At 48.8% G+C, this 25,320-nt stretch overlaps 8 protein-coding genes across 8 annotated transcripts; 3 read left to right on the top strand and 5 right to left on the bottom strand.

The window, feature by feature from the left end:
* Nucleotides 1-46: 46 nt before the first annotated feature.
* EDB93DRAFT_1319216 (uncharacterized protein) lies at nt 47-6,974 on the bottom strand. The gene is made up of 19 exons (XM_041454872.1): nt 6,878-6,974; nt 6,626-6,824; nt 5,894-6,573; nt 5,534-5,838; nt 5,364-5,479; nt 5,012-5,310; nt 4,777-4,958; nt 4,675-4,729; nt 4,108-4,624; nt 3,557-4,057; nt 3,439-3,522; nt 2,963-3,386; nt 2,598-2,915; nt 2,401-2,549; nt 2,138-2,351; nt 1,521-2,087; nt 1,087-1,468; nt 563-1,036; nt 47-507 (listed from the first exon to the last, which is right to left on the bottom strand). Exons 1-19 carry the CDS (start codon nt 6,886-6,888, stop codon nt 243-245), a joined length of 5,742 nt encoding a protein of 1,913 aa, XP_041311345.1. The 5' UTR covers nt 6,889-6,974; the 3' UTR covers nt 47-242.
* Nucleotides 6,975-6,999: 25 nt separating this feature from the next.
* EDB93DRAFT_1123655 (uncharacterized protein) lies at nt 7,000-8,877 on the top strand. The gene is made up of 4 exons (XM_041448652.1): nt 7,000-7,262; nt 7,324-8,210; nt 8,272-8,293; nt 8,349-8,877. Exons 1-4 carry the CDS (start codon nt 7,196-7,198, stop codon nt 8,690-8,692), a joined length of 1,320 nt encoding a protein of 439 aa, XP_041311346.1. The 5' UTR covers nt 7,000-7,195; the 3' UTR covers nt 8,693-8,877.
* Nucleotides 8,878-8,970: 93 nt separating this feature from the next.
* EDB93DRAFT_1246686 (RAM signaling pathway protein-domain-containing protein) lies at nt 8,971-12,207 on the top strand (the record flags this gene model as incomplete). Its single annotated transcript, XM_041452484.1, has 6 exons — nt 8,971-9,230; nt 9,284-9,395; nt 9,446-9,538; nt 9,591-9,847; nt 9,896-11,786; nt 11,845-12,207. 6 exons carry the CDS (start codon nt 8,971-8,973, stop codon nt 12,205-12,207), a joined length of 2,976 nt encoding a protein of 991 aa, XP_041311347.1.
* Nucleotides 12,208-12,535: 328 nt separating this feature from the next.
* Nucleotides 12,536-14,400, bottom strand: EDB93DRAFT_1078273 (FYVE zinc finger-domain-containing protein; the record flags this gene model as incomplete). Its single annotated transcript, XM_041445364.1, has 6 exons — nt 12,536-12,781; nt 12,833-13,025; nt 13,089-13,159; nt 13,212-13,521; nt 13,596-13,659; nt 13,722-14,400. 6 exons carry the CDS (start codon nt 14,398-14,400, stop codon nt 12,536-12,538), a joined length of 1,563 nt encoding a protein of 520 aa, XP_041311348.1.
* A 1,088-nt stretch (nt 14,401-15,488) lies between these two features.
* On the bottom strand, nt 15,489-16,782 carry EDB93DRAFT_1078743 (uncharacterized protein; the record flags this gene model as incomplete). The annotated part of the gene is made up of 5 exons (XM_041445404.1): nt 15,489-15,764; nt 15,815-15,872; nt 15,923-16,453; nt 16,509-16,624; nt 16,675-16,782. The coding sequence occupies 5 exons, from the start codon at nt 16,780-16,782 to the stop codon at nt 15,489-15,491; spliced, it is 1,089 nt and encodes a 362-aa protein (XP_041311349.1).
* A 765-nt stretch (nt 16,783-17,547) lies between these two features.
* EDB93DRAFT_1304018 (uncharacterized protein) lies at nt 17,548-19,921 on the bottom strand (the record flags this gene model as incomplete). The annotated part of the gene is made up of 6 exons (XM_041454724.1): nt 17,548-17,741; nt 17,799-18,152; nt 18,214-18,330; nt 18,380-19,026; nt 19,077-19,379; nt 19,434-19,921. The coding sequence occupies 6 exons, from the start codon at nt 19,919-19,921 to the stop codon at nt 17,596-17,598; spliced, it is 2,055 nt and encodes a 684-aa protein (XP_041311350.1). The 3' UTR covers nt 17,548-17,595.
* Nucleotides 19,922-21,713: 1,792 nt separating this feature from the next.
* On the bottom strand, nt 21,714-22,882 carry EDB93DRAFT_1078287 (uncharacterized protein; the record flags this gene model as incomplete). The annotated part of the gene is made up of 4 exons (XM_041445367.1): nt 21,714-21,847; nt 21,906-22,271; nt 22,342-22,455; nt 22,504-22,882. 4 exons carry the CDS (start codon nt 22,880-22,882, stop codon nt 21,714-21,716), a joined length of 993 nt encoding a protein of 330 aa, XP_041311351.1.
* A 1,213-nt stretch (nt 22,883-24,095) lies between these two features.
* EDB93DRAFT_1078282 (uncharacterized protein) lies at nt 24,096-25,296 on the top strand (the record flags this gene model as incomplete). The annotated part of the gene is made up of 3 exons (XM_041445365.1): nt 24,096-24,187; nt 24,237-24,571; nt 24,623-25,296. The coding sequence occupies 3 exons, from the start codon at nt 24,096-24,098 to the stop codon at nt 25,294-25,296; spliced, it is 1,101 nt and encodes a 366-aa protein (XP_041311352.1).
* Nucleotides 25,297-25,320: the final 24 nt, after the last annotated feature.

A 25,320-nucleotide genomic window follows, 5' to 3' on the forward strand; every position in this document is an offset into this window, starting at 1 on the left:
ACGCTGTCACGCTTTCTTTAGGTCACCTTCAAGTTATTCCATGATTCTTGGATCACTGTCAATTATTATTACACTGGAGTCAAGTCCGAGTCAGAAAAAAGACCTATTCGTAACTTAATCTACACTATACATTAATGGTGGAGTATGGGTACATTCTACTATATATGCAACATATGTAGTTGTCAAGTGAAAACCAAGCCAGTGCTCGATCAATACGAAAGCCGAATCAAGAATCGCCAACCTCACTGCATGCCCAAGGAGCCCATGAAACTCGACAGATCGAGTCCCTCATACTCATCTTCTGCAGGAATGTCTTCGAGGCCCGCCAGGAGGTTTTTCTGGTTGACAGGACCCGTTGGCACCTTCGCTTTCTTCTTCGCCGCTACATCTTCATCTTCCGTTGTTCGTCTGAAAAGATCGAGAACAAGATCTGTATCCATTGACGCCAGGCCGGAGTTCTGCTGCGTCACAACGGAATTTGCAATGTTGAGCTTGAAGCGTTGCAAACTATGGAACGTTGTCAGGGACCAGATGCGAAAATAAATAAATAAATATAACTAACCCCATGATCTTCTCTTCCAGTGTGCCCTTCGTGATCAAGCGATATACATTAACAACCTTCTTTTGTCCAATGCGGTGAGCTCTGTCCATAGCCTGAAGATCCTTCATAGGATTCCAATCATGTTCCACAAATATCACAGTATCTGCCCCAGTAAGGGTCAGACCAAGCCCACCGACGTGAGTTGTCAATAAGAGGCAATCGATACTAGGATCTGAGTTGAATGTTTGAACAATAGCATGACGTTTGTTGGGGTCGGTTCCGCCATCGAGTCGCATATATGTGACGGAAGGCATGAATTGCTTGAAGAGATCGTTTTCAATGATGTCCAACATTTGCTTCATCTGACAGAAGATTAGAGCACGATGTTGTGAGAATGCGCTGCTCGATTCCGACAAGCTCTCCGCAGGATCGTTCTTCCCACTTTCACCAGTAACCGAAGGACTGCCTCCAATACCGCAATCTGTCAGTAGTTGCCTGTCCCGATGTTTGAGTATTGCAACTACACGCAGAAAGAAAGACAATACCGTAGAGCAAGTAACTTCGGTGCGTGCTGAATATTGTTCAAGCTGTTGATTTTGCAATTCATCTTGGCAAGTGCTGCAACAACAGCGTCTCGGTTGGTTTTCAGGACCAGTGAAGGATGATTGCAAAGTTTGCGGAGATACTGTAGTGATTGGAAAACATGCTGTTGCGGGGCATCCTTGACATCTCCTTGGATGGCATCCTCCACATTCGTCTTGGCCTGTGAGCTGGAGAAGTCGTCGTACAGTGTTTTTTGCACCTCAGACAGCTCACAATAGTAGTCTTGAATGATCTTCGGGGGTAGATCATTCAAGACATCCTCTTTCAGCCGGCGTAATAGGAAGGGCAGGACTTGCTTATGCAGAGCCTCGAGAGCAAGGGCAGCTGCAGAGACTTTGGTTACCCGCAGTCTAGTTCTCATCAGCGCGTTACTTACCAGCTTCACCAGTCTTTGCCTTTCCATCACGATTCGACAGGATTGGTTTGCTGAATCGCTCGTTGAACGACGTTTCGGTCCCAAGGAAACCAGGCATCAAGAAATCAAAAAGACTCCAGAGCTCCAACACGTTATTTTGGATTGGAGTGCCTGAAAGAATGAGACGATGCTGTGCATGTATAGCCTTGACAGCTTTTGTGAGTTTGGTCTTCGCGTTCTTGATCACGTGTCCTTCATCCAGGATGCAGTATAGCCAGCTGTAATCTTCTAGGCTTGCAATATCGTTCCGCACAACTTCGTATGAGGTGATGACCACATCTTTCTTGGACAGCTTAGGAAGAAGCCTTGCGCGTTCTTTGGAATTGCCAGTGTAGAGAATGGGTTGCAAGTTTTCGGAGTATTTTAGGATCTCATAGTACCAGTGACCAGTAAGAGTAGGAGGACAGATGATGAGCGAAGGAAGATGGACAGCATCGGGCGATTCTGTCTCTTCATACTTCTTAGCTCGCTCTGCATGCTTGCCGGCTAGTATGCAAATGGACTGCAAGGTTTTACCAAGACCCATGTCTAGGATATATTAGAATGACACGGGAGGCTTCAAGGAAATTCAAACACACCATCACAAAGAATTCCGTGCAACTGATATTTGGCCAAGAACGCTAACCAGTTCACACCTTCTTGCTGGTATTTGCGAAGCTCCGCCTTGATGGGAACAGGTATGGTGTACTGTTCAACTTTGCTGCCATCGAGAAGTTGGGTGAGGAACTGTCGCTCCGTTTCGCGCCTTTTAAGCAGCTCCTCAGGGAAGCTAATAGGATCAGGCAAACCAGCCTAAAAGACATGTAAACATAGAATGTGTGTACCAGGCAATAGCACAAACCTCCAAGGGAACCATCTTGATCAAGGATGCAAATGTATTGGTAGTCGCAGAGCGAATGTCGTCATCGGGATCGCTCATGCGCCCCAGAACAGGAACGATAAGGAAGATGACGTAGGGAAGTGCTTTGATATCGAGATGTTGGACAATATCTGCGCAAGGTATGAGGGATAGAACATCAAAAACAGTTGAACACGTACGATAGATGGCTTCCGCAGCACCCTGACGGTTTGACAATACGATAGCGTCTCCCAGTAATGGGATGATCTTCTCGATGGCAAACAGCATGGCGTCGGAAGTCATCACATTACAGACGGTAGCGAAACAGCGTGCAGCTGCCTGCCGAATAATGGCATAACGGCTACGCAGTGCCATTGCGATAGCGGGGAACAACTCTGCAAGTTTGGGCCAAAGATCCGGGTGAAAGGAAGGTACAACGGCTTCGAGAACGCTGAGCGAGTCAATGACATCTTGTCCGTATTGTTTGTCCATGAGGGCGTCGGCTTCGTGTGGTAAAGCTGAGTAGAGATCAGAAAAATCAGAAGCTTCGAAAATAATTTCGCACCTGTTGTGCATGCGCTCAGCAAGCCTCCTGCCATGGAAATCCACATCTTCGGGATCACCTGAAGGAGCTGGGATCCAAACTTGGACGACAGCTGATCAAATGCTAAGCAAGCTCCTCGTCTTGATAACTGTGCTGTTGCAGCATCTTCACTCGACTTGGCACTATCAGCGCCCTTTGAACTATCTTTGCCGTTCTTCGCTGGCTGTATCGTTTGCTTTGACCAAGAGGTGAGGGACAGTATACCTTTGTAGACGGATCGCGAATAGGCAAAGGTCGGTGTTTGCTCCACATCTTGACATAGGAATGTACATAAATTCTTGACGATTTTGTCGGGCGGTTGCGTTATATTGTGTTGAAAGCAAAAGTCAATGAATAGTGCAACAGCCACAGCTGAGCGGGTCTGAAGATCCAGATTTTCCTCGTTCTGGAATAAGGTAAACTTTTTTTTAGCAATTGGGAGTCAATAATTGATATACCTTGATGCCGTTCATGATTCCCTTGACCACAGGACTAACTTTATCTGGGGTGCTCCGGAACGCAACAAAGGCGGCTGCAAAAGCCTGCTGAAATCCGAGTGTCGTGCTGTGTCTTGACCTGAGAGTATTGTTCGATGCTGATCACGGCCTTCTGTCTCTTCTCAGCAATAACTCCCAACTCGCGCTTCTTCGTACGCCCAAGGCTATCCTTCAATTTCATGTACATCGGACCAACCGCTTCTTCTGCAGTCTCGATGGTGAAACTGTTTGGCTTTGTGCCAGTGATATCAATCTCGTCACCAAGATGCGGAATCAAGGAAATGGGAATCTTGCAATCAGTTGCGAAACAACGAAGGAGTGCAGCACATTCTGAGTGAATACGGTGTAGCGTGAATGCCATCTCATGATATGCGATCGGAGGCGTGCCCTGCAACCAAGCCAAACACATCGTGCTTAGCTCTGCTGCAAGAGGAAACGCTTCGATGATGAGTGTAGTAGGCGACGTTGCGTCATAAGCACGGGCCCATTCCTCTGAGACGAGGGCAGCCAAGAATTTCTGAAGCATGCTGGTCGACTGCAAGTAATGCACGAGTATAGGTTGGAAAAGCTCGTCGATGGACTGCAAATGAATCATCAGAAAAAATCGAGACGCGCTGAAAAACGCAGTACCTTCGGAGGCCAATAGATCATTAAATACGCCATGGAGGTAGCCGCTGCGATTCGAGCCTGCATGATCACTTCCGCACTGACCAACGACAGATCCTGGGCAAGCATGTTCTTGTCAACATTGTGTCTCTCCAATGGGGTGGTGTCACTGTCATCTTCCGTAAAGGCAGGGTAATGAAACGTCGAGCAATCAATAGGAGCGCCAAGCGGTGTCATCATGGTTGAGTACCAATCAAGGACGGTCTGCTGCTTCACCAACTTCTTCATCCATCCAGGCACATCCGCTACGACCTCGAGCGCCGTCCGCCAGGCTGTCAAAGTGATAGCGCGAATATCTGCTCGCTCTTCCACAATCAAATTCTGGAAAAGAAGGCGAAGGAATGGCGTGACAATCCATTCGCGAGGAAGGGAAGTTACGGTCATGAAGGAAAGCAAAGTCTTGACCACGGCGAGACGAACATTAGGGATCGTATGTCGGAAGAACGGGAAGAGTGTGGGTGCCAATTCCGTGAGCGGGAGGCTAATCAGGACCGTCAGATATCCGATCGAGAATAAGTGAGATGAGCTTACGATACACTAGCTTGTGCAAGGATGTCAATGACCTTGCTATAAGTTACGAGTTTACCTACCGCCCGTGAGTACTACCCTGTAAGACAACAATTAGAATCTTACCCAATAAATCCATCACTGCGCCAACACTTGAGCTTAAGTCATCCTTCATGCCGCGCAGACAGTTCCAGAGAACCAAAAGCACTCTATCCAAAGATTCTGGAAGTTGTTCAACAAGATGACCCGCAACTGGAAGCAAACAAGATGCGGCAACAGCACGAACATCATCATCCGGATCGCCAAGACTGAATCGCCAGATGTCAAGACGGTGACCATGAATACTATGTGACACGCTTACCCGAGCACTGCGGCATCGACAACGCCCTGCAGGATCTCTTTTCCTGTATCACCAGCTGCTTCAAAAAGATCGCTTCGCACGGCAGCCTCGTACTTGATACCAAGAAGACCTGCGTGCCGAACTTCCCAAACATGACTACCATCGCCTTTCTTGCTCTTGGTTGGCTTGGGCCCCGGCGGGAAGTCTTGTCGGATCATCTGCAATAGTATGGAATGGACGTGCGTGACGGACCGCTGAGGCATGTGTAGCAGTAGAGATGCAAGCGTTTGTGATACCGTCTCACGAACAGGTGCAACAACCTATAGTGCACTCAGGACGTGTGCTAGGCTCGAGTGTATACAGAAAGACTAACCTGATCAGAGACAAAGTCCCCAAAACGATCGAGGACGAAAATACACAAAAGTTTTGCGGCTAAGTCGTTACACCAACGCTCATGCGCAAGAGAATTTTCCTCCACAGATAAACCGTCTAAACTCCGTCGTCAAAATCAAGCTCGCCGCCATCACGAACAATAAATGTCACCTTTCATGCCACCCGATGATCCTTGGACCTTGAGTAACTCGCGCAAAGCCATGGCAGCACCATGTCTGGATTCCCAATTTGCAGAGAACAAGTCAACCTCTAGCAGGGCTACAATGCCTTGCCACATCCAAGCTCCTGGAATGACCTCCAGCGCATGTGATTGTTGGGCTGCTTTCGGTGACACAGCGCCACCCTTCGATGGGTCTATGACAACTTTCTCCTGAACAAATGATTTGGCAGTGTCAACAGGACTATCTAATCGTGATCTTGGCGCGTCCTGTGGTTCGGCTGACACCAGCCGCGCTCTGAGCGATTAAAAAAGTGAGATACATTAGGGATTGTTGTTGCACTTGTACCTACTTATTTGATGGTCCTGCAGGAGTTGCGTTATACTTAGCGCCGGAAGGGGGTGGAGGGGGTGCCGCAACAAAGGCAGAGTTGCCTGGTTTTCGTTTTCGTTTCAAGCGGTTTCGTTCGCGTGCTGAAAGTCCATTAAGACACTCTCCCTCTGCTACAGGTGATGGCGCGATGGGAGTGGTACTCTTTGGACGAGAGAGTGATGGAGGTGGCGACCGTTCGCGTTTTACTGGAGCTTCGACCTCCATCGGAGAGTCTAGGGGGGTAGCGGTGTCTTCTCTCTTGGGGTAAGTTTCATTGTCATGATCAGTTTCGGTCTCCCCTTCGACGGCAAGTTCCTTGTCCAGGTCCATGTCATCTGCAGCACCTACACTTTCAAGGAAGTCGAGACCAAGCCTACCCATAGCTTCCTTACGAGCTCTCTTAACCTCTGCCGCATTTGCAAGGATGCCCGTTGGTTTTGAGAACTCTTTTCCGGATGACGCAAGAAGTAGAACGCCTTTTTGCATAAGTTCTTGTACAGAAAATGCAGGAAATTCAGGGGGTGATGTATCTGAATCTGGAGGAGGTTTGACGTCTATAGATTGTGGCTGCCATACTGGCACAAGGGAGAATATTTGTGAGAGTGCATTCGATGCGGCCGACCTTGTTTCGTGACTCTTTGAATGCAAATAAGGTAAAATCTGAGCAAGCAAAATTAGCATAAAATAGCACGAAGTGGGATGCTATACGAACTCGAGCCACGACGGCCATTAACTCAGACCATGCTGAGGAGTCCCCGAGAGGGACATGGTGACGAGTTGACTTAATATCATCTTGAACTGCAACATCACTGATTACACTTTTGGCTGCAAGTTGGGCAAGTTGTTTGGCTGCTGTATTCCTCACGGAGGACGAAGATCCTGTATCAAGAAGAAGAAGGAGCCTGTCCAACCTAGAAGCGGCATTAGATATTCGCATGCAATAACTGCGGAGGAAAGGCGGTACCTCGAAGTCATATCCGAAAAAGGAATGCGGTCAACGCCGTTCGGCGCGGGCCGGATGTAATGGCTTACTTTGAGAGGAAATGATCGTCTGGGGAATTTTCTCACGGCCGCTCCTTCCCCGTTGTCCTTTTTATCTTCAGCCACGCGTGACGGAAAATGGTTTCTGTCACGTACATGTTCGCGTGTTTGTGACACTTCGATGCCTTTCACACGTGGAGTGTTCAAGTCCGCAGAGCAAAACGCTCATGTAGCCGCTGCCAGACGCCCATAAGACTTTGTCTCTTGATTTTGTTTGCAGGTTATCAGGCTCGGCCAACTCATGAGTCTTGCACTTTTGGATCAACTCCTTGCAGAGTTGAGTGACGAAAGTCACCCGTGCACAGTTGGTAAGCTTCATTCTTCGAAAAGAAGTCGAAAATTACCAATTTTCCTGGTCCCGATCACTAGACTTACGGCGCTGCGGCTCGGCTTTCTTCAAGTTTTATGCAGCGGCTCGTTCATTGCATGACAACGTCGACTCGCGGACATCAATGAAATCTTTTATCCATAGGGCGTATCAAGAAATAATCCGCTTACCGCCATCCGAGACCCTTTGCTGGCGAAGGCTATACACAGACGCCTGCCTCTTCTGTGCCATATATCAGGTTTCTGATTTGGCACATGATGATACAGCAGCTACAGAAGCTGTTGCTGTGTTGGATCGTGCTATCATTGTAGCAGGCGCTCCTGGCAGATTGGATACTATCCATCAACTCATCAAAGATATTCAAGAGAAGTATCTAACGCTGACACCGCTCAACGCCTTTTCTGGTCACACACAACCTCTAATACAAATGTACCACACCGGCGCCTTTTCCCTTTCTGTTCCTTGCGTTAACGCCCCACCAAATGCCTTTGGGAGGGGGTGGTCACAAAAACCATTTGTACTCCGACGTCATGGTTACGTACAGGGTTGGAAGGCCCTAAGTTCGTGGGCATCTATTGACTATCTCCGTTCCGTGGCTGGCCCTGGTCGTCTTGTGCCTGTCGAAGTTGGGAAAGACTACAGGACTGAAGAATGGACCCAAAGGCTGATGAGCTGGGACTCTTTTTTGCAGTCTCTCGACTTTCCTGGCCACCCAGCTCAACCCCAGAGTGAGGTGTTATATCTTGCACAACATAACCTTTTGATGCAATTCCCGGCACTTGAAGGGGATATTGGTATTCCCGAATACGTTTATGCATGCCCTGATCCCCCATCTTGTTATCCTGCCTACAAACCTCCGGGAAATACGGATGGGTTGGTCATCAATGCATGGCTCGGTCCAAGGGGTACCATTTCCCCAGCCCATACTGTGAGTCCCTTCAAGACTATATGCATGGCCGATGCACAAGTCTACTAATATCATCTGATAGGACCCCTTCTTTAATTGCTATGGTGAACGATCTCTTTGCACGCTATCTTACTTGTATATTAAATTTTCTCGCGCTAGCTCAAGTGGTCGGTTGCAAGACCGTATGGCTCGCACCCCCTGATGTTAGCCATCTGATGCATCCATTTGATACATCGACTTCTGACGCTGCTGATAAATCTCGCAATCCGGCGGCCAACGTTACGGAGCCATCGATGTGCAATACATCTCGGGTAGATGTATTTCCTGATTCCGCGGAGGCAGAGCAAGCCTCGCGAGATGCTTTCCCTGATTTCTGGAAAGAGGTACCGCAGAAAGCTATGTGCGTGACCTTGGCCCCCGGTGATGTACTATTTTTTCCTCCTGGATGGTGGCATGCGATGCGAAGTGAAGAGACGAGTTTTTCGGTTTCGATGTGGTTTTAGTTGTGGTTTTAAGATGGCGTTGTGTACATTTATATGTTGATGGTGACCATTACGAGCAATGCGAAAGTCGGAAAATGAGATCTGCTGTGACTTGTCCACTGTACATGTGGAAGCGTCGGATAGACCGCGTGAGTGTATGTACAGCATTTATTGGACCGGATGGTACCGACAACTGCCTGGTTCAGAATAATCATTGTTGAGAACAATATTATTATTTGTTCGACGCCCTAGAAGGCCCAGCTGACCGTCGACCCTGATCCTCCTGCTTTATCCTCTACATGTCAGTCTCGGGCGTTGACCGTGCTGCTGGGCGCACGTCTCCATTCCTGGGTACTAGCAGACATGGTGCTTTATCTCCTTTGCTCTCTGCTTCACTGACAGAAGAACACATCGCGGAAGCACTTCGACAGTCATCCGATAATGGCGCTACCCTTGATCTCACACACAAGAACCTGACAGACGTCGGCGAGGATGGCGCAAAACACCTGGCAACCATGGGCAGAAACGGCTCCCTCGATGACGAGAGTTCAGTATTCAGGTACGTTGCTGAGACGCGTTGTTGCCGCAACCTCACATTACAAACTACTTTAGGATTGCATTGGGGCATAATCGTCTTGCTACACTCCCTACTGCATTTGCCCTGCTATCTCGTTTGAGATATTTGAATTTGCAGAACAATAGTTTTACCTCTTTCCCCGATGTGGTGAGCAGTCTCGCAGTTCACGCGTTGGACGGTCGCTGAACGTGACATAGTTAACAGTTATGCCATCCTTAGAGATTCTGGATATCAGTCGAAATAAAATTAAAAGACTACCGGGCCAATCAGGCTCCCTGATCAACCTAAGGGTACGTTTCGTGGTCCTATACATCCTCGTAGTGCCAAACATTTTCTTGTCAGGTTTTCTGCCTGTCACGCAACAAAATAACTCGCATCCCGGGGTACTTTACGGATTTTCGTGAACTGGACGTCTTGAAGGTAGACCACAATCCCATAGAGTGGCCGCCGAAGTATGTCATGGAAACACCAGATGGGGGAAAGGAGTGGATAGCATTCATGCAGAAGTGGATGAGAAATAACTCTCGGCCTCGCTTGGACGTGAAACAGCCTAGCATTGACTCGCTCGCGAGTGCGAATGCTGCTTTGGACAATTCTATGTAGGGATCAATTCTATCATACCCGAATGCCAACTGACGTACCTACAGCGAAGACCAAATACAATCCTGGTCTCATGTACAGGAGGATTCGGACCCAGGTGTCACGCCCCATGCTCGTTCCTTCTCTATCGACGCCAACTTTCCTTTCCTTCCAGGACCTACAAAGTCGATACCTCCGCGTTTCGACCGCCCGCCACCACTACGTCTTGGGACGCTTCCTCCGTTCAAAGTGCCACCTCGCTCAATGACTATCGGGAGCTACCTGCCTACTCCTGCAGAGTCTGTGTCTTCTACAGATGATGATAGTACAGCCGTGCCAGAGGGTCCACACCATGGTCGTAATGCCTCATTTACTGATTCAGCTCGTGATCGCTGTCCAGCACTCTTCGGAAAGAAGAGTCTGCCCGATCTCCGCGCAGCCAATGTGAGTGATGATGTCAACAAGCAGGTTATCAGGGAGACAAGCAAAGGAGTCTTTGCACCTGATCTACTGTCGCAGGACGACTTTTCCATGCCCTCGCCTCTCTCACACCATCAAGACTCTTCATCATCTTCTGACGGGTCCTCGCATTTCCAGGGCAGAAAGGCATACACTCAGACACCTCCTACATCTGCATCTCCAACTTCTGGTGACGTTCCTCGGCCGGTTCCCGAAGTCGAACGCCATGCATACTTCAAGCGCCTCTCAGCGCTTCCTGCCACATCCATGATTAACAATCTCTCATCTTCCCTACGCTCCCTTGTAGAATGTGCACGGTCGCTGTTCTTCGCTGTTTCACAGGTGCATCAGGCACTTTCACACTATATCACTTACACCAACGACCGACAACTCTCCTCTGTGCTGAAGAAGGTCACCGACCCTGCGTATACTTATATGATGCAGTTGAACGGTGCTCTCGATCGCTTTGATGCAATTTGCAAGAAAGCGACGCCGCCTCCTTCACTCTGCCGAGCGCTTGTGGAGAGTAGTAGAGATACCGCGGCTATGTTTGGCAAAGCTATTGCGATGATGTCACTGCAGTTGAACATCCTCGCATCTAAAGATGATGACCGATACATGCGGTCATTAGTACTTATCTTTTACGGTGCCATGGCCGAGATATCGACTGCGTGGCAGTCAATGGTTCCACACATTGAAGCTATCAAACCTCACCTTTCGGATCGCCGGCGTCATCTGGTGAAGCCCCAACCAGTCCCGAATTCCAGTCCAGAGCTTCCATCTTCAGCACCACCGTCATACTCCCCGTTCAATGCGCCATTGCATGGTGTTCCAATCGCCAGATCACGGCCCACGCAATCCCTTGGTAGGGCAAGAACTACGCGGCGCCATGCTGGGTCGTTCAGCTCAAAAGACGTGGAGATTGGTAAATCACTGCCATCATATGACCTGACAGTCCCATTTGGCGCAGTGGTAAACTACCCGACGACGACGCTTCGAGCAGGACAGCGTCATCCGGCGCTACCGCTTTCAGCATCGACATCGAGCCTGACTCCCTCCTTGGTCAATTCTAGCATGTCTTGGACGTCATTGTCTGGCCAGCACTCCCGGCAAGCCTCCCAAACATCATTGACGCCATCAGCTGCGCCTTCATCGCCTCCTGTACCTGCCCGACGCCCGACACTTGATATACCTCCTTCACGGACGCTCGTCGACAAAGATGCCCTCGACGCAATGGAAGTAGCAGTAGAGGCAGCACCCGCAGTATGGGAGATGCTGAAAGAGATCGTGGACAGCTTATCTGAAGGAGCTGAAGAATTCCGCAACACACTGCTTAAGGCTAAATCCACTACGGAGCGCCTACGTACTAATATAAACGCAATGCGGTGCGGAGACCCAGGCGCTGACAGAAAAGGCCTCCGTGAGGATGCACACGTGTTCGTCAAGGTGATGATCCCTCTGATTGCTTTGCCTTGGTCCCATTCCTGTGGTGATCCACCTGTCTTTTCAGTCTTCTTGGGATGATCTGTGATGCTAATCTACTTGAAATTTTCCACAGATTGTGGTCAAATTGTCAAATCTGGTCAAAACGCACGGCACATCCCACGCTGTATTCTCTGAGCTTTTAGGCAAGATGTTGGCGTTGACAAATGCCACGCAGGAGTTTGTAATGCTCCTGCATGTCTCATCATTTTCACCATCGACACCACGACCATATTCTCCCATGACTGCTATCTTGGCGCCATCCGCAGTCAGATTGATCGCCGAGGATGGGCTGCTAGGTGCAAATTTATCCAGAAGCCGCAGTTCCACGCAGCCGAAGGCATTGAAGCTATTTGGTCATATTACAGCCCCTCGGAGCGCTCTGCCAACACAGTCCTTCAATATACCCCGTATGCGGGACACCAGTGACGAAGGCTGAATCCCTCATGGCTTTGATTAATTGTTATGTCTACGACTCATCCTCACGACGCATGACGCATACCTCCAGTTATTGTAGCATCATCATACCAATATCTCATATTACATATTCGACTAGTATCGTCTCTTGCTTTCAAAATTCCATGCCTATATTATGCTGGATCCTACATGAAGGTGATGTGTATGTGAAATAAGAGAGTCCCCAAAGTATAAGATCTATCAGAGCGATAAATGAGGATGCGGATGTAATGGTAGATTCATAAAATAGTATCGTGTTTGCGTGTTATGAATGAGTCGTCAACTATAATCACCCCAGGCGTTTCTCTATCTCACCGCACAGCATCACCTAGCATACGATCGATTTCAGCTCTGATTTCGGCGAGGTTCGCCTTGAGTGTCTTTGCATCTTCGAACTTGCGATGAGCCATCGCCTCGCCGACAAAGGATTCGAGGAGAGCCTCTTGTTCTAGAAGCGGTTGTAGCGTATGGGCGAGATCTGAATCGGGATCCACAAGCGGTGTCTCGAAAGGAACAGGTGACGATGTTGAATCACGCTTTTTAGGCTTGGGCAGGGACTGCGCAGTGCTAGTCAGTTAAGAGTATCAAATGAAACGTGCTTCACGTACCTGCAATGGGAACATGTGCTTCTGCAAAAATAGATTCGCCCTGCTGAGGACTGCGAGATGCACGTGGTGTTGGGAAGACCCTGTATTGCAAGGAATGGCACGTATCCGTTTGGCCAAGGCGTCGTATTGAGCGAAGGCATCGAGGAGGCGCTTCCGTGCTGCGGACGCTTCTTTAGTTGGCTGGTCGTCATTGCTAGATGCAAAGGGGTTATTATTAATCTATGCAGAATTAAAGCCTATCATAGTCAATACGTACTTCAGTGTAAGAAGTAGGTCCTGAAACTGCGGAATTGCATCTTCGATCTCTTTCTCGAGACTAACGAATGCCTATTTCCAAATCAGTATCACGCAAGCTCGATAGCTCCAGCAACCAACTTACATCATAGAACCTCACAAACGGCGGCACGCTAGCCATCTCCTGCCAATACTGCTGTCGCGTGAGTACAGGTCTGCAGCTACGGCATATCCTGACGCCGCGGAGAAATTTCTCCTCCTCGCCGGCACCTGCACGACGCACACCATAATCGACGCCCTCCCCAACCTCCTCAATTCGCCGCGTCTTGGCATCGACGACAAAAAGCACTGAACAGGGGCTCTGGCGCTGCGGGAGCTTAGGAGGAAGACTGCAAATGATGGTACCGCAGAGGCGGCAATGGTGTTTACGGTTCGTAAGTGGGTGAAAGGACGCGCTGGATGAATGTAAGTGAGATTCTTATGTTCTACCGGTGGTGGTTTTGGAGATAATATAGAAAGGAAGACGTACACGCATAAAGGACATTTAGATACGGCAGCATCATCCTGCCAAGGTGTTATCCGCTGCTCTGCGGCTAGAAAAAAAAATAGTTTTGGTCAATACTCAATTCAACGAAATGAGCGATGTGATATATACCTCGAATGTCACCATTGGAGCCCTGTATCATCTGGCTTTGCAATACCCCTTTCCACAATTCACCCGCATCCATATTCTTAATGTCGAGATTAAAAAATGACGAGGCCCTCCTCTTTTCCATCCCCCTTCCATTAACACTGACCTCATCTTTCCTCGCACCCGCGGCCTTCTCAACAGAATTCTCCACAGGAAAATGCAGAGCGATAAGCTTTTCGAGCCTACGCTCTAGCTTTGTCTGTTCTATCCGCCCTTCGTCAACGCGTTTCTTCCGGTATTCAGCAAACTCATCCGTGCGAGGCCGATACACACCCTTGGGTTGAAAGCCTGGACGGTAGGGTGCCGCAGACCGCGCAGGGGTGGATGCACGTGTTTGTGCAGAGGAAGATGCAGGTGCGGATGAAGTGGAGGGGAGAGACGGAGTTGACGCTGCAGGAGAACCCGAAGTTGAAGTTGTTGCTGATACAGGGGCTGATGAGGAAGCTGGCGGTAGATGTGCTGGTGTTGGTGTCGGCGAATAGAGTTTCGACGGTGGCAGAGGTGCAACTATCGAAGACGAGCGCGAGGGTGGACTGATGATGTTTTGAGCAAAAGGCGCGCTTGCTCTTGGAAGTAAGACTGGCGGAGGTAGTTTACCACTGTCTGATATCACTGATGTAACAGAGGTGACACGGCTGTGCATCACGGGTGAATGCAGTGCATCGAGTTGGCGGCTGGACGTCGATGGTGCAGGGGAGTGAGTGACGGGTGGGCGGAGAGGCGAAGCGAGTGGTGATTTCGCAACGAGAGGACGGAGGCGCCTGAACTTGGATGGTTTCGGAGAAGTAGGTGGCAGCTTTGTTACGGAGGATGCAGGGGGTGAAATTGGTAATTCGATCTCTTTGTCTTTCCCGTTTGTACGTAGAACTGGCTCCTCATTGGGTGCGGGCTCGAGAACAGTATCTGGCAACGCAAGATCAATGCTTGTTGGGGAAGGTAACTCGGTACTAGTTGAAGAGCCATTAGTAGTCGGTGAGGAAGGAAGGTCCCTAGAATGTATGATATCGACGCCGGGTGCTTGTGTCTTGTCCGTTACGACTGTAAAGACACTTGGATACTCTGCGGAGACTGCCAGGATCTTCTCAGACTCGTAGTATTCGTGTGGACGAGTGAATGTGGAAGCTGGGACAGAAGGTGGAATAGATGTCATACTCGATGGTCGGGACACAGGCGGTGGAGAGACATTGGGAACCAGATGAATAGATGAGACTGCTCGGGAATGTCGTTTCGACTGTTACATTCATTTGAATGAGAATAAGTGAGAATTTCAGAATATCAACGTACTTTGTAAGCCTGATACGGGACATTAGGCGGTGAATCCATAGCTCAGCTGAGCAATTGGATATACAAAATGTCTGCAAAGTAACTTGTAGTGAGGTTAACACGTTGTGTGTTCAACGTGAAAGGTGAGGATGGTACACAAGGATACCTGGGACACCCGTCGGAATGACAACGACCAAAATCAGAGTCGTGAGCCCGTCAGGGCACTGGTTGTACAGCGTGAGCGCCCTCGCACCGGCGTCCTCTGCAACAACCGCTGGCGCCTCACACAACTTCAATTTAGCCTCATTACATAATCGGAGACTCATGGATTACACTGAATAGTACAACATACATATTACACTTCATCAGCGGGGCTACATAGTGCTGTATGCAAAGAAGGAACGAACAGCCCAAACAACACCCCAAAATTGAAAGAATTGTGACAAGACACATCTCATAATGACGGCCTCACGCCAGGAACATACCAGCCACCACACTAACAAGGCCAATTGCCAAGACCCTGGTCCCACGATCATTCATCTTCGCCACACCACCCGATTTCGTTTGTGTAGCTTGTACTCCCGTACTCGTGGTCGTGGTCGAGGATGAGGTCCCGTTGAGCCGGATCGCTTGCGCCTTGAATGCAGCATAGTTGTTGGGTCCAGACTCGACCGCGTTCACAGAGAACACCATGCCTTGCCCACAGTGTCCAGATTGTTTACAATATACCCAGATTGGTGCAGTCTAAGGCACTCGATGTCAGTACAGAAAGCCATATATGTCAAGTTCCTTACATTATTGATTTTGACCGTATACGTGGGGAATGTTGTCGCATCAGATGCAACGGCCATGCTAACAGCGCTGTCAGTCTCACACATAGCTCAATCAGCAAAAACACTTACAATCCAGAATCAAACCCAACTTGTCCACTCGTAGATGTGAGAGTAAGCGCGCGGCACGGATCCGCAAACGTACTCTGCGTTGCGGTGTGATTTTTTTGCATGAATTGGAAGGTTACTGTATCTCCAATCTGTGCAGTAATATTCGATGGAGTATACGTCAGGGTCGAGCCGCCAACAACAACCTTATGATCCGTGCTTGTTACGCTCGTTGGTGCCGAGCTGCCAGGGAACGAGCCGTAAGTTGTAGTCACAGTGTAACCCCCTCCAGTGATGGTTGCAGTAGCAGTGACAATTCCGGTGGGAGTAGTCGCGGTTGCAGTCGTCGAGACAGACGAGGGTGAAGAAACAGTGGTATTGCCCATGGCGGCTGCTTGGAATGCAGCAAACTGGGTACCTGGGTTGATGGCAAAGACCATGCCCTGCTGACAGTGATTGGCTTGTTTGCAGTACACCCAGACTGGGTTCATGTCCTGCACCGTATATTGTGCTGCAGGGAACGGACCATCCGTATTACTGGATGATACTGGCATGCTACGTACGCCGATGTGTTAGTCTAAATTTATACAACGGCGTGTTTGTGCTTCACTAGCCAGAGTCAAATCCATTGGACGCCTTCACACATGGCTGGGCAAAAGTAGATTGGGAAGCCGTATGGTTGGATTGTTTAAAAGTAAAGATGATTGTATCTCCAGGGTTTGCATTCTTCACATTAATGAGCAATGAATACTGCGAAATTGATTGCAGAGACGTACAACAAACTGTGGATCATATCTTAATGGTCCTCCACCAACAGTAACGTTAAACTGGACCGCCTGCGCCAGCGCCAGCACACCAAAGACCAAGAATAAGCTCGAGAACATCGTGGTTGGTCAGGTTTGAATGTTTTGAAGTATCAGAAATTAGAAATTGAGCATCAAGCCCCAAAGTTGAAGACGCACAGCGACGAGGGTCAGAAGGGAAAGCTAAGACGGAAAATAACAACACGGACAGCTGAAAGTCTTTTATGTGTGAGGCATTTGTGCCAAGTCAAGATCCACAAAAAAAAACAAAAGAGAACAAGCAAATGTGGAAGATGATTTTGAAATTCCCGTTATATTATGGAGGTGGACAATGCCAAACCATTGCCATGCGACCGATCGCGTTGCAGTATTTTAATTGCCAAGTACGCCGCGGGTAGACATTTAGTCGAGGACCCAGGCGCGACGAACAACGCCAACGTTTGAACATCTACAATAGATGGTATTAGTACCGCAGAGTGTATGAGTGTGAGATCTCACCGCTTGCTATCCTCTTCTTCTACTGTAACTGCCTGTTTGCCTCATCGAGTCCCTCACTCCATGTTCCATCACAGTCCTGCGGGATTGCGCAATGGTTTCTTGTGGGCACTTGCTGATGTTCTTGAGGCGAGTGCAGACCAACGGTGCTAGACAACGCAAGTACTTGGGACCTAATTATGTAATAACATCGCAGGTGCTTGACATTGCCAATTGGGTATACGCTACGACAAGTCGGCATACAAAGATACAGGCCAGTATACAACATCAGATCGTGAGTCCAATAAATATCCGCGACGTATGATAAACTTGAAGTAGGAAAGAGTTGCATCATAAATAGTGTCCACAGTTCCGCCGGCTAGAGGAATCCTTGACGTCCGAGAGAGCCATTCGCAAAACTCATGCACTACCTTGAGCAAAATATGTCTTGAGGAATAATCCCCACTTCCGTATCACAGGTTTGACGATATCTTCCCATTCCCTCTCAAAGAATTCACCTTCCGTGACGCGCGTGAATGAAAATACTTCCTTGTGTTTAGTCCCATCTGTGAATTGACGAGTGTTAGCACCTGCCCTGCAACTATTCGTCGGGTCTAACTTACTACAGTCACGGCAGGGTTTAGAAACAACCTTTGACTGACGTGGGATGTCCGAATAGTGGACATCAGGAAAATTGGGATGCAGATACGGAGTATGTGTTACTAGATCCTCGAGCTCAATATGCACCAACCGTTCGAGCTGTTCAGCCATCGGACCCTTGTGGCCCTGGCGATTATCTTGAATGAGCTTCCGTATCTCCATCTCGTCATCATCTTTAGCTTCGACTATGGTCTGAGGCCACCACCCGCGAACATCTTTTATGGAGGAACGACATTTATTCTTCCATTGTGCGTGGCGTTTCTTGACATCTTTGCTGTACCCAATCTTCAACGAGAGCTTTTCCTCATTCTCCGGATCTTGTTAAGGGCTCGCTCAGCTTGCAGGCCAACATTTAATGATAGGTCAAGTAGAACCTACCGAACACGTTCAACGCATATACATAGCCTGGTATCTTCAACCTTTCCGATATATTTCCTGTGATGGCATTTCGAAGCTTCTGCTGACTATCACGTTGCAGATATTCAGGAATATAGTCTATTGAACGTTTAAAAAGGTCCAACGAAATCGGAAATAATCATCTTACCACGAAAGTGAACAGAAATCTCTTCTTGACCGGCGACTGGCTGCACTTTGAACTTCTCTTTATCAACATATGTCACAATCCCTACTGAACTTGGAATATGGTGACGACAATAGATTGGTTGGGAAGAATCATTTGTGAGTTGACCGGGGGTAATCGAGACCCGTTGTTGACATCGGCGGGACTTGGATTTGGCATTGCATTGCACTGTTATTTGGACGCTAGCTATGATGGGTGTGGTGGGGGTTTGAGTACTTTGAGATCCATGCTGATAGCAGTATCGAGCCGGAGGTTTGACTGAACGTCGGCATTGAACACCACGCAGTGTAAGCCCACAGCAATGCGGGTTCGCATTTGTCACTGGCTTCAGTGAGGGTGCGGTAGGGGTATTAGTACTTTGGGACGCATGCTGATAGCAGTATCGAGCCGGAGGTTTGACTGAACGTCGGCATTGAATGCCACGCAGTGTGAGTCCATGGCATAGCGAATTCACATTTGTCACTGGCTTCGGCTGAGGAGGGTGCGGTAGGGGTATTAGTACTTTGGGACACATGCTGATAGCAGTATCGAGCCGGAGGTTTGACTGAACGTCGGCATTGAATGCACCGCGCAGTGTGAGTCCCATGGCAATGCGGGATTCACATTTGTCACTGGCTTCAGGTGAGGAGGGTGCGGTAGGGGTATTAGTACTCTGAGACACATGCTGATAGCAGTATCGAGCCGGAGGTTTGACTGAACGTCGGCATTGAACATGCCACGCAGTGTGAGTCCATGGCATAGCGAATTTACGTCTGTCGTTGATTTCGCAGCAATATCACGGGATTGACGGAGCTGTGGACTCCTCACACTCGCGGATGCATAAGAAGAAGGAGGGCGCGTATCCTGGTCAATATGGGAGGTGCGATAAGGATCAGGGTCTTTGACCGATTTGATGACATTGCATCGTGTCGTAATTGGCCCCGAATCTCTGGTGTTCTGAATGATTTCCGCATGATGTTTAGAACTTGTCGTGAAACTTGAGATCTGGAAGTTCTGAAGGTCGAGAAATAATGCTCACATTTCCGGGATCTCCAACACCGTCGATGTGATTTCGACAGAAAGGCTCGGCTTCGATTTGTCTTTCGTCTCTTCCTTCTGATTGGTAGGTACGAATCGTGATTTACTAAGACGCGGAGGTGTGTTATCGGGCGTCAATAGCCCTGCCAGAGGCGGAAAAGATTTAGTAATTAACTGGTCGCTAGACCATTCCGATAGGTTTCTTGAGATGGCTAGCGGCTCCGTATTCTTTAGGAGGTCGGGATATCGTACAGGGGTACGAGGTGGAGAGGCGAAACAAACCCCAGAGGAGTTGGGTCGTGACCGAGAGTCTGGGGTCGCGGGAGGCGTTACCAGCCCAGAGACTCGCTTACTGCGGGGCGGCGTCAAAGGAATGTTGGCTGCCAATGGAGTTACACTAGCGGTCTTCGGCATAATGACCGCATCATCGCGATCATTACCCTCCTGAGAACTTGTCCTGCAGTGTCCCTGGTAGCCGCTTGTAGCCATGACAGGATGGTGGGGCGAGAATAAGAATGAGAAGCGTGGTGTAACCACACAGTGTCATCCATAAGAAATAAATACCTGGAAGAATACCTTCGCGCGTCTAAATAGATATTGGGACTAGAAAGGCCATCAGATATCTTGACGATGATAACATCATGCTCGTCCAATCCCATGCCAACACCGCGTCTATAGAGCAGGGCGGACAGAAAATGGCAACACTGGGCTAACAAACAAAAGGCACCTTTCGGACTAATTTCTCATGCTATCCGGACTTCTGATAGATGGACAGCACTGCCCATATCCATGATCCTGTATTTCGGCTGATCTACTGATTTCATTTCCAGGAATGTGCAGGGGAGGGGAGTGAGCAATGTCGATGTTCTGACTCACAAGTCGTGTCACTGAGCGCAAGAACATAGTTGTAAAGTATGGGGCCAACTTGAACATGGGGCAGACACTTTCTAAACGTCCAAAATGGTAGGTCATCTAAAAGTTTAACAAATTGTCATGTAAACGAGACTCAGACCTAGAGCTATATCTGTACAATGCCGACACAAGGGGAATGCCGACCTCCGCTACAATCATCACGGAATAAGTCCTCCCCGCGGCTGCGCCAGATCAAGGTCCGACAGGAGTCAGGCTGACAGCTCTGGGTGCCTCCTGGTGCCTCCAGACAGTGCCCAAACTAGCGCATCAGCGCCGCGCAAAGAACGCGTTGTGAACTTTCATGAGAATGAAGAATATTCGTAGAGGTGAGCTCCAGGCTGACTCTGATGCGGCTCGGAAAAGCCCAGTAGCTACGATGAGTCACGACTTGATTATTGTTCTTCTAAATCCATCATCCAGGTCGTAAGTGAGGCCTCAAGGCCTCGAGGACGCCGGCATCACCTGCTGTAAGTGTAGCACATGTCAAATATATATCGGAACACCCGATACTGACCAATTCTGAACTGAATTGTCACTTTGATGAGTTGTTGTTCAAGTTGCCCATTTGAGCAATACAAGTAAACAGCCCGTGATGTGCAACCGCCGGTGCTTGAAACTATAACAAATGTACAAGGTAGAACGGTACCTGCTGGCGGGTACTCCGTAGGAATGCTGATTGAGAGGTTTTCCGACAATCGGGAGGCCATTTTTGTAAATTGAATGTCAGATATATATTTTTGCGCTAAAATGACCCTAAAAAGTTTTGACATAGCCAAGTAGGGAGTGAGTCAATCGAAGTTTGCAGACTACTCAAAGCGACGGAGCCAACGTTGCAATTTGCAAGAGAATTGTAACCAAGCTTGGGTGATGTGCCGCAGCATCGATGAGTTTGAAGGTGTTCAAGTTGATTAAGCACTGGGCAGACAACTGCGTTCGCTCTATCAGATCGTGCAAGCTCTGCACGAAGCACCCCCGCATAATTTATCCTCGTGACGCCTGCTATCAGTCCTCAGCATGACGAGATTTGCACTGAGCAACGACTAAGTAAGCATATAAGATATGCGTAGAGGGATTCAGAGCGGACCTTTACTGACCTCGAGTAAATAAGTAACGACTATCCTCATTCGTCTATAGTACTCAGTATGTCTAGAATAAGTCTGTTATGACAAGTATCTGTTGCGGCAGTGTTTCGAGTAAAATACAAAAAGATGAGATATGCACTGTCAGGATTACAAAAGTCCTTCAACAGTCAAGCAATTACCGGCACCAGTTCGGATGGAAAGCGTGTCATTCTGGGGCTTGTGCGGTGGATATCAATCAAGGGGGTATAAGGTTTCCCTCCGAAGGCTATGGTGTTGCATGTGATGGCTCAAGCATAGTATTCCGATACAAATTTACCCCATTTCTCGATGACGGGTTTCACGAGAAGTTCCCACTCTCGCCCCTTGTAACGTCCCTTCTCAGGACGTGGAAATGCGAATATTTCCCTGTGTATAGCACCACCTGGACCCAGTATCAAAGATCTTACATTGCTGGCATAATAAATACGACAGTTGCTCACAATCAAGACAGGGCTTCATCGTAGCCTTCTTCGGCGACCCCGAGGTAGATGGAGAGATATCTGAATTATCGACTTTCGGAAACTTGGGGTCCAGGTATGGTGTGTGAACCACCAAGTCCGCAAGCTCTATATGTACCAACCTCTCCACACGGTGGCACAATGGCCCCGCCTCTCCCGCCTTGATGTTTCCTGTAAGCAGGCTCCCATTAGTGCCGTCATCGTCACTATCGTCTTCCACTGTGCCTGGCCACCACCCCCGGACGATTGGTACCTTCGAACCGCATTGCTTTCCCCATTGATCCAGTCGTTTTGTGAGATTTACAGCGCGCCCGACTTTGAGCTGAATCACACCAGGATGTTTCGGGTCTAACATGAACGCCAAAAACAAGATGACGGTGTAAGTATCTAGAGAAGCTTGGAATTCAAATCGACGAACCTCGGATTTCGTACGTGTAGATATAGCCAGGGACGTCCGAAGTGGAAGCAGCTTTCTCCATTTCAACTCTAAGCGCCAACTGGGTATCGCGTTGGAGGTATTTTGGTATATAATCTACCCTGTGTTGACGAGCGTGTCAGACGAGATAGATATGGTACTTACCACTAAATTCTACATATGTATCTGGCATGCCTTTGCATCTGACATAAAATCCGGTTTGCGCATGAAACATTGCATCGCGATGCTGATGACAATACACGACAGGTGTTGGGTCGATATGAGAGAGTGTCGAGGGAAGCTTGACTTGGCGGGAGCATTGCTTCCCAAGCTTTGTCATACTGCTACATTGTGTGGTGTTCTTGATCGCCGAAGGTGATGATGGGGAAAGGGGTACAGAAGCAGCACGCGGTCGAGACTTAGGCGTGATATCGAGGGCTGGACGCGAGCGCATCCCCACGGAGATAGAGGGATGGACCATGTCAGGGGGAAATATGGAATCCGAGTGAGGACGCGATGGTGAAGCGATGACTGGCACTGCCATGGTATTGAGCGCGTGTTGCATCGTCAACGAATGTTTCCCCGTCTGAGGAGATGGAACGGCGACCACAAAGGTAGGCGGGTTGGGTAGTGGAGGTAACACGCCCTTACAGTTCGGAAAGGATCGTCCGCTGTGTATGGGTTGTCGCTTCGTCGCGTCAAGTAGCGCGTTCACAGCCAACTTTTCGGGACTGAAACCCCCTATAAAACTACTTGCCTGATTCCTGTTGGCAGGGGGAGGATCAGGAAGGCGCTTGCTCTCGTTTGACTTGCCAGCGAGTGCCATGGCATCGAATGTCTGGACGAGATCATAGCGTTTTGGTGGTACGGGTGGTGGATACGAATTCATAGTAGTACAGGAAGAAGAAAAAGGCGCCTGGCGCCTGCAGAAGCAAGGCCGTGCACGCGAGGAGATCAAAACAATAATGGAAGTCAGCTGCGGGTGACTCGAGGCAGGCTGTCACTAGTGAGATATGCATTACAAATATTCGGCCTTGTCCGTTTGTTGATTGCTTCCTCATATAAAAAGGTTTATCCAACCCAAAGTTCCTTTCATGAAACTCCCATCACCTCAGGTAAGTCCCAAAACCATTTGTACGGTCTTTGTTGTCTCCACAAAAGATGAAACGCACTGGGCTCTGAAAAAAATAGATGTCATGCACTACGCTCCAACTAGAGCGGCGGCCTAGAAAACCGTTAACTGAATAAATCAACTTTCATCATCGTCTCTTTGCCAATCGATCGATATTGACTTTTCCCCACAGTCATGTGACGCGTGGCGCGCCGCGGCACCAGTTTTTGTGTACCTATACTGTAGTTTACATGTTGTGTATGGTCTGTGCCAAACTGTATTGATTATGAGCCGCAATGTACGCTACTTTTTCTCGTGAAACCCGTTATCGAGAAATGGGCCAAATTTGTGTCACAACGGCGTAGTATTGACTATCCGGTATTTGTGGATCGAGAGCAATACGTGAAATACCCGCAGTGACGGTTCGTATGATATTTCCCGGCATTTTTAAAAGTCCGTTGTATGTGTTTGTATCAGAAGTTTTTTTAGGGTCATTTTGGTCGATTTTGAGATTTTGGACGCAACTTCGAGCTTTTTTTGTTGATTTTGTCCAGTGTGCCTCGTACGGCTCTTCAGACTTCAGCTGACTCCTAGTCTAACGACCGTGTTGTATGCAGCAATAGCAATCTCCGCCTTCCTGCTCGAAATGGCGGACTCGCAAATTGTTTGCGGCATACTCAATGAGATGACTAGTAGTATGGCATCAGTGCGAGAGTCGATGCAATCCCTCAAACAAAAGTAACTTTTTTCATTCGTAACAGTCTAGCTCTTATTAACATCACTCTAGATTAGATTCTGCAGACGAAATGGATATGAAAGACGGAATATCTTTACTTTCGCTCAAAAACCACCTGCTTCTGTCGTACTTGCAATCACTTGTCCTGCTCTCTGCACGCCGAGCAACTGGAGACTCGTTGACAGACAGAACGCCGGTCAAGTCCCCCTTCAGTACAGTCGATCGAGAGGTGCGGGGCTCTGGCGCTGGCGATCTAGTCGACTCTATGATAGAGAGTCGCGTGGTGCTCGAAAAAACAAAAGTCCTGGAAAGCAGGATGCGATACCAGATTGAGAAGCTGGTCAGAGTTGCTGAAGAAATCCCTTCTGGAAAAGATGTGGCTGAAGGTATGTTTTTTTACGCTGTAATAACAACTCCTTGCTGATATGCCTTCTCAGATCCCCTCGCCTTTCGTCCAAATCCCAAAAATCTCGTCGACAACGAGCAGCACTCCGACGAGGAGCAAGATGACCGTTCAGATCTCGAAGACCCCGATGGAATATACCGCCCTCCCAAACTCGCACCCATGCCTTACACGGAAGCCGCAGCCGACAAGCGTTCTAAACGACAGCCCGTTCCCAAGACACTTTCTACCCTTCTTCATCAAGACCCCTCGCGTCCGCACATCGAGGGTACATCTGGCCTTGGCTCAATGCCCTCCCTCGCGTCCGACCGCGCCCGCGAAATTCAACGTATAAAAGACTTCGAGGAGGAAAACTTCACTCGATTAGTTATGAAGAAGAAAGACGCGCGCAGGCGACGGAAAGATGAAGAGGATTTGGCACTCGGTGGTACGGGTGCTGGAAAGGGCAGGAAGAGAGGCCGGGGTCTTGAGGATGAGTTCGCGGACGTGCTGCACTCAGTCGGGCGCACGAAGACGGGCGTGCTTGGCGATGGATATGAAGAGCTGAGAAAAAGGGGTAAGAAAGCTGATGCACTATCGAGATCGCGAACGACATGGAAGGGAGATCTTGAGGACGCAGACGCAGACGGGCCGCGACTGAAGAAAAAGTCACGGTTTGAAAAGGCAAAGACGACTTTACACAAGAAAATGAAGGCAAAAAGGAAATAGGTTTGTCCTTTCGAAGTTCGCTAT

This window comes from Suillus bovinus (genome assembly GCF_016758785.1).
Source record: "Suillus bovinus strain UH-Sbo-P2 chromosome Unknown EDB93scaffold_7, whole genome shotgun sequence".
Classification (NCBI taxonomy): domain Eukaryota; kingdom Fungi; phylum Basidiomycota; class Agaricomycetes; order Boletales; family Suillaceae; genus Suillus; species Suillus bovinus.